The 16,868-nt window shown below is 30.2% G+C and overlaps 1 protein-coding gene across 2 annotated transcripts in view; it reads left to right on the top strand.

Annotated features, from left to right (window-relative positions):
• swm (Zinc finger protein swm) overlaps positions 1-16,868 on the top strand; it is an 85,459-nt gene that overhangs the window by 57,861 nt on the left and 10,730 nt on the right. Inside the window, exons 16-18 of one of the 2 annotated variants that reach the window (XM_085822661.1) lie at positions 4,488-4,592; positions 10,309-10,500; positions 15,324-15,407. In XM_085822661.1, coding sequence (XP_085678787.1) covers positions 4,488-4,592; positions 10,309-10,500; positions 15,324-15,407 — 381 coding nt within the window. The remainder of the gene's footprint in view (positions 1-4,487; positions 4,593-10,308; positions 10,501-15,323; positions 15,408-16,868) is intronic. The other variant, XM_085822662.1, reaches the window with a different exon arrangement.

Below are 16,868 nucleotides of genomic sequence, written 5' to 3'. Positions count from 1 at the left end.
ATGTACATTTAGTTGTGCATTTATTTTCAGAAATAGGAAAAGATGCAATATGGGAAATGTACATGTATTTTACATATGCTTAAATGTTATGTTGAAGTTTTTTTTTTTTTTTTTTTGTTTTGATACATTGACTTCCATCCATGTTTTGAGCTGAAAAGCTATAATTTAAGCACAAAACTTGGATGAAATTGAAAGAGATTATCCTTTGGAAAAAGAATATACTTTACTGTATAATGTAAAGTATATTCTGTATAATCCAAATAAATAGTTCAGTAACTAGATCTTGTTTTATACTGTTAGAATAGTTTGATGAAAAATAGTATTTTGAAATATTTTCCAAAATAGTTAAATGTTATCTGCTTTAAAATCGCATATGTAAATGTGTTTTCTCTTTCTAAGAAAACTTTTATGCAATAATAATAATAAATAAATTAATGGAACTTATATTTTCAGATACAAAATAAATAGTAATATTCATAGTAAACACAAAGCCACAAAGCTTTGCTGTTACATGAACGAAAAAGTTATAAGGAGCTATCCAAACAGGATGCATAATTTTATAACCATTTCAAGTGTAAAGAATCTCATATAAAAAAGTCCATTCAGTATGAAAATTGTGTATTTATATCATATTAAGTAAAAAAAAGGTTAAAATAAACTTTCAAAGCCCAAGTTTAGCACTTAAGATTATTAATTTTTAATTGAATTATTCAAAAAGAGATTTTCCCTTTGGGAAAAGAAGAATGTAATTTATTGTATAATAAAATTTAACGAAGAATAAATTCCTAGAAAATTGTGGGTTTAAACTATTGTATTTATAAAACTCAGTATTAATTGTCATTTAACTCATTTAACACTTTATTTAAGAAAAATTATAAAAACATTTTAATTATTGCTGATTCTACAGAAACAGGCTACTTGTTCAAAGAGAATTAGTCCTTCTTGATAGAATCACCAGTTGTTGAGATCTGATTGTGTTCCGTCCTTCTTGCATATTTGAATGAAATTCAATCCAGTATAACTAAATAAATATTTCCATATAATTGATTTATTCATATTAATTCAGTAATACTATAACTACAATAGTTACTTCTTTTTCCAAGGGGATAATCTCTTATAATGATTAAATTATATATGTATAAATATATATATATATATATATATACTGGTGTATAATGCACACTTTTAATACAAAAAATAAAATTGAAATTTATGGGTGCACATTATACACCAGATTAAAAAAGATGCATTTAAAAATTAGGAAAAGAAGAGTGTAGAGAAATTAGATTTCTAGGTTTCTGCATATGACTAAATGCTGTTTATTTAAACAAAATGGGTTTAATCCTAGTATACGGTACCATGAAGGTTAGAATTAAAGAAATATGTATTGTAAAGAAGGAAAACCTCTCTGCAACAGACGTGGCTCGGTTCCATCATAGCGGGAAACAGCTGTGCATGCGCGATATATGTGTCGCCAAAGCTCGAAACCGGTGTCGAAGTTCGAAGGTCACATTATCAAGAGTTCATAAAATGAATATCGTTTAAAATGTCTTTAAACTCTCATGGAAAAGAAAATATTTTTTTGGCGCAAGTAAATTAATTCATGGATTAGTTATTTTGAGGGGGGGAATCTACGAAAATCTGTTTTTAATATTATTGTGAAAAATCCAAGAAAAAACATTCTTTGATAAAACGTTTCTTCTTGGATTTTCCGCAATAATTTAAAAACGGATTTTCGCGGTTTTCTTTTTTGTCAAAGAACGTTTCTTTGGTGACAATTTTCAAAATCATGTGAAGGCCATATCGTATACTAGGATTTTACCGCAAAATCTTTTTTTTTTTTCTTTTCTTTTCTTTTTAATAAATACCTTGTCGTTTTGCAGTAAAATAAAAAAATAGTAATCAATCATCTAGGATAATCATGTAATATAACTATATTCGCTAAAATATCGTTGATTATTCTAATTAAATTTTTAAGTAATTATCTTTATTTTTATGTTATTCATATCATTTAATGTTGCTTCTTCCCTCTAAATTTATGTATCATTAGTAAATAATATTTCCAAATTTCAGGAAATTTTCTCTGGCATAATCCTGAAATTAATTCTAGCAGTATGATAACATCACGAAATTTAATGCACATATTTTTTCCTTATGTGTGCTGCGAAATAAATATAAAATACCCTAATTTAGTAAAAAAATATCATTAAATAGATTTCTTTCTTTTGTTTAGCTGCAGAATGTTTTAAAAAAATGCCTTATTTTATTCCAGATTGGGCAGATTCTAATCTCAATCTTCAGTAGAGAAAACAACTCCTATTATAATTATATTTGTGTTTTCAAGTGTTAAGGTGCCTTTTAAGTGTGATTTGTGTGATTGTGTGATAAGTGTGATTTGTGTGTGATTTTAAGTGTGATAAGTGTAATTTGTGTAAAATACACCTCACACAAATTAAATTTACCTAAAATCTAACCTAACTTTTAGCATTGCGTTGTGATTTATAAGAACCGGATTAGCCTCGTGTTGAACTGGAGATGATCATGAGTAATAATTAAATAAAATGTACAGTTGATTATCCAATGTATATATCTTAAATTTTATTAAGTTTTTTAAGCGGAAAAGTAAACAAAATTATCAAACAAAGTGTACCAAGAATAATTAAGAATAAATGTCCTCTGGGATTTATTGAATAATTAAGTGAATTTGCTACACAGTACAAGTAATACCATAATTAATTTACCTCTTAGCACAGCTAACATACATTACGCGGATAGACTGGAATTTTCTCGAAACATACCTGGAAAACCTGGAAAAGTCCGGGAATTTCATTCTCCTGTTTGAGTGGCAACCCTGAATAATGAAGTATTTATGATCTAAAGGGTATTAAAATTTACAAAAAAAAGCTTAACATCTATTTGTTTACCTTATTAAACATTTCTTTTAATGTAAGTTGTGTAAGTTGCTTCGTTTTTTGTGCTAATACTTTCTCTCTAATTCTGTAGACAGACCATAATCTCTTGTTTAGTTACATTGTTGAAGTCCAGCATCTGCTATTTCGAGAATTCCAACTAACTTGTCAATCGAAATTTTCTCGTTTTCAGTAACTTCTCTGTCATTTCTTCACTATCGGTAGTGGTATTTTATGGATCTAGAACCATACTACAGATTTCGCGATTCATTAATTGATTGATGATTAAGAAGCATTGCAATCACAATGAAAAACTTCTTTTATATCATCTTCATTTATTACCGCTTCTCCACATTTTTTTACAAAATCCATTAATTGGAAAATTCGATTTCAATTAGCGGCTATCATCATCAAATTTAGCTCTTCTTCACTATACATATTTGGCTTTGCATGATGAGCTTGGCGACTAACGACAAGTTGTTCCATTAAATTTCATCTTGCTTCTATCGCACACTGAGACAATTAAGCTTGAATTGTATTAGTTATTTATTAATGTCTATTTCTTGCATATGCTTAAGGCTTATCAGAGTCCTGAATAAATAAATTCCCACCATATTCTTAAGCCTTATTGAGGGCCAGTGCTAGATATCTTATGGCCTCTGTGGGTCCTAAATTCTGCGACTCGACGTGGCCATACAAAGCCTTGGCGCTGGTTCTGGGTGTATGTGAATAACAAATCAGTTATTCTTAATTCAAATAGCCCTAAATGTAATCTTTGGGTCCATGAGTATCATCAACAAAATCTATTTTTAGCATATGGAAAGAAATGCTTGGTAAATTTTTCCTCCTCAACATTTTTTAGGGCATTTAACTTATTAACAAATTAAATTTACCTAAAATCTAACCTAACTTTTAGCATTGCGTTGTGATTTATATCACAACGCAATGCTAAATCAAAACAAAATGTTTAATCTGTAATCATTGCCAAGCTTAATGTCAACATAAAAGGTTATCACACTCTTTTATTCAATTACTAACGTAAAAAAAATTGTTTAGGCATTGCTACACAAGTCATTCCTCAATTTGTCATGTTTTGGCAAACATGCGGTGATGAAAGGAAACTATAATAAATAATTGTTCGCCAGGTTGGTATCAGATCAATGATGTATCTGTTTGGAGTGTTTCAGTTTGAGATGTATGCCAAACAGATGCGCAGCAACGGAGCCAAATTACTGATCATACAAATTTATGCTAAAATGATTGTTTCTTCAATAACAAGGTATTTTGTTTACTGTCGAAGTGAAATTAAGAATCGGACGCTTTTACTTCATAAAAGTTAATAAAAAAGGTTTAAATTTCATTTAATCCTATTCTATTTTTAAGATGTATTACTTTATCAAATTATACTGTTTGAAGTATTTTTATGAGAGAAGCACGTAAACTTGGCACTGCTAGCAAATGACTTAATATAGTTATTTTCTGGTTCTTTCCTTTCTTTGAAACTTTTGCAAAGGAACTAAATTTTTATTTTTCCTTTTGAAACATAATATCAGTTTCTTAATTGTATCACATTTTCAGACTAAGAAAGAGTTACTTGATGCTGAAATGGATTTGTACAATAAGCAACTACGGGGCGACGACACAGCTGAATTACTATCTAGAGTTAATGAATTAAAGCAAAAGGTAAAACATAAGTTCACATTTCCTTTGTTGTGTTTTTATTCTTATTTCATCTCCTTGATGAGTGGTATGAAATGCAGCTGTCCATGAATTTTAGATTGTTTGTTCTGTTGATTTAGTTATGTTTCTCTTTGTAATTTTGCAAATGCATGAAAGTCCATAGGACTATCCATGCTTCCAAACAATTTGATTTTATTTGGGAGTAATTGCTTTAAAAAATATGAGTGTCAGTTATATTTAGTAAAGTTTCTGAATAAGAATATTACTAATTTTTGGAGGTACTGAATGTACAGGTTTTTATTGTGAGGAACATTCATTTTAACTCCTTTTTAATTTTAGTATGTGTGGTAATTAGATTTCAATGCTTTAGCACAGTAATCTCAAACTGAAATTGCACACGGGCCGAATGCACAATCTGTAAACAGCTGTGACAGGCCAGATTTTTTTTGTATCTTAACAAAATAAATTTTTTTAGTTAACAAACAAACAAATAAAAAAACCCACGAGCGCGTGCACTGGGTCCAAAGGACTTGCGCGATTAAATAAACCTTTCTCAAAGTGCACGTATTTTACGCAAGTTGTTGAGGTCCAGTGTAGTCATGTCTTAGGTCAACCTCTTTATGTTTTCGAAGATTTTTCATTGGGATTTTATTCGGAGTCCTGATTTTGATGCGAACAAGTCTTTTAGACCCAGCGTGCCTATTCGTGTTACTATTTCATAGTTGATTTGTGATAGTATAAAAAGCAGCAAAAATGTCACGTTATTTATTATACAACGAAGAAATGTTGCAAAAGTTATCAGAGGTATCAATTGGCAAAGAATGTATTGAAGAAAATGAGGATGGATGTGATCATGAATTTTTATTTGACTTGATTCTGATTCAGACAGTGATATAGATTCTGAAAACGAGTGTGAGAAAGACACAAATTTTTTTGAGGGGAAAAAATTACCGGAAGGGGGAAAAAAAAAAGAGATTGCATTGTTTGTCCAGCAAAAAAGTACAAAAAAACGAAAACGGGTTTCGCTGAATATGAAAAATATTTGTATTTGGAACACATGAAAACACTTTCTTCAATATACTGCTCACGTTTGTTGTTGCATTTTCATCTATTTCTATAGTGCTAATAAAGAAAATGAGAATTGACAAAGAGTAAAGAGTATCGATACAGTACTATTTTTTTTTCCTGTGCTAATAATTAATTAGATTTTCTATTCCTTTAAGAAATTTTGTTTCGTAAAAGCATTTGGAGAAATTAAAAATGTTAACTTGCATATTTTTAAAAATTTTATCATAAAATTTATTATTGACATAAATGTCACATTGTTTCTGAATATTCACAACATTTTCTTCAAAAAACAAGAACTAGGTCTTTTGGACCCAGTTGCTCGTGGGTTAACTAAATTTTAGATGCTGCTTGCTAAATACATAAACAATAATAATGATAATGCAAAATAAAAAATTCAAATTTATATTTATTTTCTAACTGAAATCTAAAGTTTGATACCCGCAAGAAATTGTTAGTTACACTTGGAATTCAAACATACATGGCAGTTAAATATATTAATATTTTAGACTGACATTTATTTCAAATAGTTCTAATATCTTTAATTAAACATTAAGTGACTTTCATTTAAACAAAAATAAACAAATTATGGGAACTTACTAAGATAAAGCTTTCTGAGTGGGACAAAACTTAAGAATATTTAATGAAACCCTAATCTTTTCCTCTTATTTATTAAATTTTTCATTGATACATAAAAAGATATGTTTGTATGTAAATTATTATAAATTTTATATGCAGATACAAAATTTATTTATAGTGTCCATGCAGTGAAAAAAACTTATTAGAAATTCTCTTCATCATGGATAGTAAATGCTCATTGGTCAATTAGGTTTTTCTCCTGTTAATTTTCTGTGAAAAACAGTTGTTTGCATATAAATAAATGGGATATTTTAGCAGTCATCGTATTTTTTCATATTTTACATATACAGTAGAAGTCCAGAAATCCGCAACGCTTGGGACCAGAGGTTGTGCGGATTTTAGGATTTTGCGGATTTCAGGATAGGAAAAATAATATTCAGACTAAAAGTGCAAAATAAATAAGGCATAGTTAAGACACAATAACACGCCGAATAAATACTAATTCAGAAGTCAAACAACAAAAATCAGCGTTATATTTACAAAATTTTCACAGATCTTCTGAATTAGTAAATAAGGCATATTAGATACATTTAATTAAATTATTATATACATTAATACAAATTAATTATATGCATTAAATTATTATTACATATATAAACTGATTATATTATATTGTTCATTGACATTAGGCTTCTCTATTTTTAAATTAGCATGAATCTGCTTCCCCTTTTCTCTCAGGAGTAGTCCTGAAATAGGTAACCCATCACTCTGCCACTGCCATAACCACTCGTACGAGACAGCATCGAGGTTTGCCGATTTCGCCTCGTGTAAAGATTTCCGATTTCGGATTTCAGTGTTAGAATCACTGTTACTATAAAATTTCAACAGCTTTTCTGTATTGTTCCGTATATTATGCACAGTCCATGTGGCAATTTCATATGATTTTGTTATAAACTGAGCAGAAGCACCTATTTCCATCTTTAGCAAAATTTCCACTTTTTTCATTACCGTCAGTGCAACGTGTTTATGTTTTTCACCGTTGCAAGCAGTAAAATCACGAGTGCATTTCTTATCTGTCATTGTATTAAAAAACGCTGAAATTTAAAATATACTTAATTTATCCCAAAAATAGCTGTATAAAATAAAACAGGGTTCGTAGCGGTCCTTATAAGTGCTCATAAGTCCTTATATTTGAAAATAAAATATAAAGGCCCTTATAGGTGCTTACTTTTTATTTAAAGCCCTTATTTTTTTGTTTTTAGTGCTTATTTTTTGCTTTTAGTGCTTTTTTTTTTTTTTTTTTAATGAACGCGCTATTTTTCCCCCGTACCAAAGCCGAAACTAAATAAACAACTTTTCTTCCTAATATGGAATGTGAGATGGTGAGTCATACTCCCGGAAATAGCTTTTCCCCCTTTCTCTGCATTAACATAACCTTTGGTGTGCACGAAGAGTACAGACAGGTGCCCGTCGTTCTATTGGTCAAAGAATTGCAAAAGCGAAAGATTCCCCTTTCTCCGCAAAATCTTGAATATTGAAACTGTTACAGTTCGCTGCAAAACAAGCAACGGACTTTTTTTGGGGGGGGGAGGGGGTCACTTTCCAATCTGGATTGAATAGGATTAAAAGTTCTGCAGTCTACCAACCCAAGTGAAGAATGATTCTATTCCGGAAATTTAACGCCGTCTGTTGAAAATTAGAATGAAAAACAGTTATTTAGTTCTTTATTCTCCGAATACCGGCAGTTGTTGATTCCGATTGCGTAATATCACGTAGGGAAGAATTACGGCCCACGTATTGCGCAATAACGTTTGCGATATTTTGCAGAGATAATTAATTTTGATGTTCGGTCCGAGATTTGTTTATGAACACTTAAAAGAGTTTTACTGTACTTGCTAAGCAGAATATTTTTTAGTTCCGTTGGTTTATTTTTATATGATGCACATATTGAAATGCCAAAATCATTTATTTAGCGGAAAAATCTAAAGAGCGGCTAAAGTCTACCCCCCCCCCCCGCTTCTTCAAGTTACGCTCGACTGTCCGAATATTCGCCAGTTTCCAAGTATGCGGGTTAGTTAAGCTTTTACTGTTAAAGATGAAGCAAACTTCTATCTTCTGATTTCAGAAATGTTCCTCTTTTTTACTTAAGTTACTTTGCTTGCAATATCTCTTAAGAGAAAACTGATATACAATGAAAATTTAGAAAATGTTCAGAATTTAGATTTAAATTATTTAAATATCAATATGAGTGGAAAAATAAATTGTGTTTATTATTAGGTTCCATGTGAATACAATAAATATGCCTTATTATTATTTATTTTCTCTATTTTGAACTGAAATTTCATCATTAAATCTTGTAATATAGTTTAGTTCTTCATAGTTTTTTTTTCTCTCATTGTAAACTAGTTCTGTAAATTGAACTATTATTTAAAATTAAAAACAAAAAAAAAAAAGTAATTATTTTCCATGGTTGAGGTAATGCTTATTCTCTCTTAATAAGTACTTCATTTCTCATATTTTAAATTACAAGTCTAATTTTTAAGGTTATGCAGTTGTGTATGATGTAATTAGACAGGTGCTTATTTTTTTTCTTAAAATGTGCTTGAAAAGTGCTTATAGGTGCTTACTTTTTTAACTAAAATGTGGCTGTGAACCCTGTAAAATGACATCACTAAACAATCTCGTGAAATAACAAAGCTCAGAAAGTACAACAACGTGAAGCATGAACTTGAAAGAAGAGTTGAGTTAATCGTCTGCTTTCTTACCTTGATGCAGATTGGAGGGGGAAAAACTCTTTTCATGATATCAATAATTTGGTATTTCTGTTATGACTCATTTTTATTTGGTAATTATGACGTCATTATCCAGTAAGTATTTTTTCTTCGATATTTCATACTCCATGTTGCGATTTCTGGAACCTATAAACTAAATGTTTATATTTTGAGAGGCATTGCGGATTTCAGGTTGGCGGATTTTTGATATTTGACTGTATTTCCAAACAAAGTGATTCTAAGGATTATCAGCTAGAGCCCACCATCTGTGGTGGGGGCACAAAGCGATTATTTTTAGTGCAAAAATTCATAACTGAGCATGCTTACTTTTTTACTAGTACAAAAGAAAGTAAACCAATTTTCTGTCATCAAATCTTTGATCCTTATATATTATATATTGTGGGATTCTGCAGGTACGTGGATTTGAACACTCGATGAAGAATCAAAACACAATTTGCGTAACCCATATTACTCAGGTTACTATTAAGTTCCAAAAATCTACAGTCATCGAAAAACTACGACAAACACGTTAAAACAATCAGCAACACAGGCTATCAGGCTATAACGGTGAAGACAGCTTCACGGCAAAACACAAAAGTGCAGCTTTCGACTCGGTCGATCACTTTTCGACCTGGACACACTCAAGATGAAACTCAGCGATACATTACTACTCTGTGTACATGCAGGGTTTATATAGCTTTTGATCTGCCTTCAAGAACATTCTGGGGTAAACCAATAAGAATTCGTTCTAGAATGTTCTCTCTCTGTCCATGGCATATTGCCCATTTTATCACCAATTGGGTAGTTTCATGGCAAATATGGCAACTCAGCCTTCTCTTGTCATTTTCTGGCAACCCCAAACCTGTCTTGTGGGGAAGCTATCTTATTGCAGCTAGGCAATTTGAAACAGTATTAATCATATATAAATTGTGTGTTGGTTGGGTCAATTTATGAATTTTCTGATATGTTGTTTGTGTTTTTAATGGAAATAAAAATAATGTGAACTCTGACTTTAAATAATTAAAATCTTTGCAACAATATGTGATAGAAATGTATTTAGGGCCTGCCAGTTTGAGATCTCTTTTTTGTAATACATTTTTTATGTTAAGCTTTATTATATTTGTACACTGTAGTAAAATGGTTACATAAATGAACAATTATTGAATGGAGAAGCTTCAAAAAAATTTATCATTTGGCATATGAAAATGTATGTTTTATTTTTAATTGTCTGTTTTTTCAAGTCAAATGCATTAAAAATAATTAGAACATTTATGGCTCCTATGATAATGTTTACTTTCTTATAGGCAAAAGCCTTAGGTCTTCTCGACAATAATACATTCCGCGGAGATTCTGTAAAGGGATCAAGGCAGAAAAATTCTAGATTTCCAAACAGAAGCTGTCCTCCAGTACCTTTGTCTCGCAGTGTTGATCATCGGCCAAGGTCAATAATTGTAACAGGTTCTTCTGACAGAGATGGGCTACTAAAGCATTTCTCGGTTAGTTAAATTTACTTGAATTTATATTGCTGTTGTGCTGCATTAGTATTCCAATCTATAATAGTAACTTATTATTTTCATTATTAATTTTCTAGCAGAACAAAAACAATCACTTTTTATTCCAAGTGTTTTAACAAATAAACAAAGGCTTTTTAAGAAAACTTCCATAAAGATAATTCTTTATTCCTAAATTTGAGGTATGCAAACATATATGTATTTTGGATTGATTATGGGATTTGATTATGAATGCAGAAATACATATTAATAGCTATGGCACAAATTTGCAGTGAAACGTCACATTCCCCTAAAGTGATCCCCTGTTGACTCATTGTAAAAAAGTAAATAAATAAATAAATAAATAAATTTAAAAAAAAAGTAATGATATTGTAGAAATAGTTGGTGATGTAGTAATGTAGAAAGTCTAGAATGTGGAATGCTGAATCCATAATGAACAATAAACTTGGCAGTCGAGGCATATTAAATATTCATCTCTATTTCAATTGGCATTCACAGCTATAATTCACTTGTCATTCAAATTGTGCCTATTTGAACATTTATATTTTTGATACTGTTGCGATAGGAAGAGAGAAAGGTCTTAACAAGAATGTAAGTAGAAGCAAAAGTATGCAATTATCCAGTATGGAAGGTTGGTCTGGAGAAGGTTTCAATTTAAGTTCCAAATTAGTTACATGATCAACATTATTAAGCCATATGTATGGACTGATTTAGAAATGACACAGAGAAATTTCAGTGCATTGCAGATGCTAGGAATGGGACATATAAAAACATAAAGAAGAAATTTAAAGAGCTATTTCTAATTAAGGTAGTAATTTATCAGAGATCTATTTTCTTAAATTTATTAGAGATTTATTTTATATTTTACACACACACACACACACATATATATAAAGCATCTAAATTTATTATTAAATTGGAATAAAAGCAAGGCTGTTCCTTTAAAATATAATATTTGCAACTGTGTATAAGAGGTTTAACACAATATCAAAACAAATCCAAATTCATAGTGGAACAAACTCAAAAAATAAAAATGCAAAAGGGAAAATATACAAAATTATACAAATAAAAATTAATCACCATTTATTGAAACTCCAATTCAGAACTCATCAGGGGAAAATGAATTAAAGCTTCATAAAAGTCGATTAATATGTTTCAAAAATATGTTTCGTTCTTCTGGTCCATTTGAGATCAAAAACTGTAAAAAGATTTCCACAATTTTTTATTAAGGACTGTAAAATTCATATAAAACTGCAGACTCTAATCTCAAGTGTACCAGCATTTTCTCTTTGTGAGATGGAAGAAGATATCAAGAAAGGAGGGGGGGAGTATTTGCAGTGGCATTCTAGTACTTAAATTTACAACCTACCTCTGCTTTAAAACTAGCGATAATTTAAGTTGTCAGAAAAAAAAAAAAAAAACATAATATGTTAACTAGTGATTCAAAGTCCTTATGTAGATGTATTGTCTACTTTCGTTTGCAACACACAGGAAATAAGGTTATTGATTTTTGTTTTAATCTTTATTACACTTCAGCTATTTTACCGGCTAAATTAAATTGCATTGTTTTCAGTGGTGCAAGAATGAAAATGATGCTATGGATTTTAAATTCTGCATTTTATTTTTGTGAAACATTCCCAAAATTTGATTGTTTGATTTAATAAAGTAAAAAATATTGTTCAAAAAATGATTCATTATTTCCAAAATATTTTGAGTTTATTTATATAGTTATTTTTATAATGGAGTGAAATTTATTTTTTATTTATTTATTGTATGTATATAAAATGAAATGTTTTAGCACAGTTAAAAAAGGCTAGTTGTCTTTAAACAAGGAATGGAGGTCTTTTAAAAGTAACTGTAGCATCCCTTGGCCACTGATGCAGAATAAACACACCAATTAGTTCAAGTGTATTTGTCCATAAGATGGGTATGTTAATATTTAGAGAAAGCTGTTGGGTCTTCTAGTTTTGTGTAAAATAAGAAAATTAAAAATGCAATAATAACTCTAAAAACTTTAATTTCATTAATACTGTTATAAAATCTATCATGTTAAAATGCTAGTTATAATAATGAAAATTTGTTGTGGTTATTCAAAATAATTAATGGGTGATTATGGGGACTCTAAAATTATATTTCTCTTCATTTGCTTCTGCTTTAATGCTTCTATTGTTAAGCATTTTTCTCTTTCATGGGGAAATATGTAACTATAAATTTAAATTAGCAATAGCCCTTAATTCCTCTTTCTAATATGGGTACATCCCCTCTCTATTCTAAAAATTGTAATAACTTTTTCAGGACTTTTTAATTTCTAGATCAATCCTTGCACATGACTTAATAATGCTGATGTAGCTAATTCAGAACTTAAACCAGAAGTTCCTCTTAATAAACTGCCATATTAGATAACTGCACTCTTTGCTTCTACCTCTGTTCTTGATAAGATGCTGCTTGATACTTTTCTTCCCTATAGCAACAATATCTAAAATGTAACTGTTTAGAAATAGGCACAAATAGTGTGCCTAGTGAACTGTGGCTGCAAAGTATTTAGTTATGATGAAAGAAATGTGATTTAAATCTGCTATGACTGCATCTTATTCCATCTATGTGACTTCCAAGTTTCTTTTTCATTCTGGGTTTACTCAGTCTATCTGTATTTTACTCAACATCTATCTGAATCATTTCCAAATCATTATATATATATAAATATATATATATGTATGAAATTTAGAACATCCAATTCATTAAAAAAATGTCCAGTTACTAAAAGTTATTTTTCTGTCTGAACATAATTTTTTAAAAACTTTTAGTCAGAGCAGCAGTTCCATTTCAGAGATCAAGTTTTAACCTGTCTTCAGTTAATTCATATGTAATTCAGTTAGTTTACTCTATTTTACATATGCCCACTCATGATACCATATAAAATAATGTTGTACTAACATTATTCAACAAATTATACAGTTCAACTAACAAAACTTCTAAAACTAAAAATCTGCTATGACTGCATCTTATTGCATCTATGTGACTTCCAAGTTTCTTTTTCATTCTGGGTTTACTCTGTCTATCTGTATTTTACTCAACATCTATCTGAATCATTTCCAAATCATTATATATATATAAATATATATATATGTATGAAATTTAGAACATCCAATTCATTAAAAAAATGTCCAGTTACTAAAAGTTATTTTTCTGTCTGAACATAATTTTTTAAAACCTTTTAGTCAGAGCAGCAGTTCCATTTCAGAGATCAAGTTTTAACCTGTCTTCAGTTAATTCATATGTAATTCAGTTAGTTTACTCTATTTTACATATGCCCACTCATGATACCATATAAAATAATGTTGTACTAACATTATTCAACAAATTATACAGTTCAACTAACAAAACTTGTATATATATACATAATACAGAATTTTAATATATAATGCAAAAGTTAATTTAAATTTTAAAGTACATTTTATTTTACATATTTTAAATCAGTTGCCGTTTACAGATTACAAAATCGTAAATTCTAAAATGTTTCAAGGAAGACTTCTTTTTATTCATTTTCCTGGTTCCTGAACATGATAAATTGGTAACTTCAGTGTCAAAATGGTACTTCAGTATCAAAATGATAAAAAAGGGTGGTTCTTATATTAATAATTGAAGTAAGTAAATATCGAATTTGAGTGCATGAAAAATGATTTTTTGTAAACTTCTTAAAAGTACCTTGTAAGCATACTTCTGTTACATAACTGAGTATATACATATATGTATATATATATAGAGAGAGAGACTTAAAGTATCTAAAGTTAATAGGTGCTTTAAGCCTTTGGATGCTTTAAATGTATTTTACTTCACTCCTGCAGATGTAGTGCAGGACAGTTTTAAAAAATTTGTTTTTAATTTTTAGTCTATCATTATGTTTCTTATGTGTGTATATAGTATGTACAGGGTTATTCAATAAGAAAGAGCAGATTTCAAACATTTATTTCTTCCAAACTACAAAAGATAGAAACATGATTCTAAAGTTAATGGATAGAGAAAAGTTTACAATTATGGTATGCATTCAATATATGCATTCAATAACTGCAGTTTGTATGGCTTCATGTGCAGATGATGTTTCAGAACTCGCCATGCAGTTAGTTGAGGAATTTTTTAAGTTCTTTGCTTGCTCGCGATGTGGATTTCTTTGGGCTCCTTTCGTAAAGTGTACGAATACGGTCGACATTCTCATTCGATGTGCGTGGACGTCCTGTGTTTTTTCCTTTGCAGATGCAACCATCTTCTACGAATTTTCTATGCCACTCGTAAATTTGCTTATAACGCACGCAGTGGTTGTTTATTAAATTGACGGCGAAATGCTTGCTGAACTGCAACAATGGACTCTAGTTTTGCCAATTGTAGAACACAAAAAGACTTCTGCTGTGATGTCGCCGCCATTTCACTGCAGACTACCAACTGACAAATAATACCAGAACAGCGCCAATGCGGCCATGATTGGAACTTTTACCCATACTAAATTGTACACTTTTCTTTATCCATTAACGTTAGAATGATGTTTCTATCTTCTGTAGTTTGGAAGAAATACATGTTTGCAATCTGCACTTTCTTTTTGAATAACCCTGTGTATGTATTCAAAATAAAGTAATTAAAAGTAAATTAAAAAGCCTGTGGCTCTTCTGTATACAACAAGCAGGTGGATTTAAAATTTAAAGAGCATATGCTAAGGTCAAATTGTAACTGTTGCATAAATCATGCAGTATTCTTATCATGTATTCTTACTTATGTAAAGAGGAAATTATTTTCGTAAAATTTATAATATTTTTCAGCATTTTGGTGAAGTTGAGAAGATGGAAGGTGAATTAGGAAAGTATTTTGTCGTGAAATTCCGAACAAGAGTTTCAGCAGAAAAGGTTAGTGGATAATTACTTGTATATTTTTCTGCATTGAGGCAAATAGTTATGATCATAATATGAAAAAATATAAATGCACTTTTACTGTTTGTGAGAATAATACTCTGTGCTATATACTTTTTATTTGATCATGTGAAAAATGTTGTCTAAAAATAATTTGAAAATTTTTATTAAAATCAAGTAATAAGGTATTTCTTTCCTTTTTTATTGTATGTTCCCCACATTGGTTGTTTGTAAATTGCTTAGATTGTTTTGGTTTATGTTATTACGGCAAAAAACTCGAGGGCTGTCTAAGGGAAGAGATGCCTTTGTGGATGATTTTCTAAGAGAAACTGGTTTGTATTCACTTTGCGCATTGTGAAAATCATTAAAATGCCTATGCAGCCACCCGTTTGCAGGATTCAAACCTCAGACCAAACTATCAATGTTCAGCAACTTTTTATTGCTTGGCACTGGTGGGCCCTTGTAATTGCTTAGCAAAGTTAATATAAAAATGAGCTTATGTTTTTATTATTATTTTTATCTGCATTCAAGCAAGCAATGCAGCGACTTAAATTTGTAGGAAAAGTCTTTATCATTATCACTGACAAGTTTCCTATTTAGCAACATTTATAATTCAGGGTTCGTACGGTCCTTAAAAGTCCTTAATTTTTTCAAAAATGATTTTTGGTCCTTAAAAGTCCTTAATTTTGTCCAAAATAAATAAATGGTCCTTAATTTTGCTCATTTGACATTTCTAATGATTGCCATTCTAAGTGTGAATTACGATTTCTCATGAATATGGAATTAAAATTGCATGGCTCTTAACCAATCTGTTGGCGGATTTGCGTTGCAAACGATAAAAAAAAAAACAATTAGCTACTCGAACGAAAGTATCGGTGTCTGATTGGCTATTCACCCAATCTTTCGAAACAGGTGTTATCCATAAATTTAGGCAGATTGTGACGAAATTGCGAAGCCGGAAGTTCTTTAAGAGGCGAAATTGATGATGAAGGTGCTCGAGAAAAGAAAAGGGCGGGGGATTCTAAAAATATTTGCCAAAATTAGAGCAATCCCAACCTGGAAGGCCACAACCCTTCCGACGCCAATAGGAACGAGATGCCTGGAAAGTGCATCTTCAATAAATTGTGGCTTCATCAAGTTGACTACAAAGACTGGATATTGATGGATGGCAATCCTTAAATGTGGTCTTTGTCTGAAACAAATTGAAATTTCTAGAATGGGAGAGTCAGCGCTGAAAATTCACATGAAAATTAAATTTCGTTTTATCATTTCAATTTGTTTTTACACGGTTTTGCTTAGCTTAATTTCTGTGTTTTTTAGCTTAATTTCTTTGTTTTTTTAAAGCCATAAATTAATTTTTTATCACTTTCTACGGAGTTTATTCTCTTTTGCACATACTATATGTATGGGATATCGGGATTATGAGTTTATTTCTGCAGAGGGTCTGTTATCGATTTC

This window comes from Stegodyphus dumicola, chromosome 8, assembly GCF_044657685.1.
Source record: "Stegodyphus dumicola isolate Sdum_Otavi_A_Nest chromosome 8, ASM4465768v1".
NCBI classification, from domain to species: domain Eukaryota; kingdom Metazoa; phylum Arthropoda; class Arachnida; order Araneae; family Eresidae; genus Stegodyphus; species Stegodyphus dumicola.
Note: the sequence above shows the minus strand (reverse complement) of the source record. Positions and strands in the feature narration are given on the sequence as shown.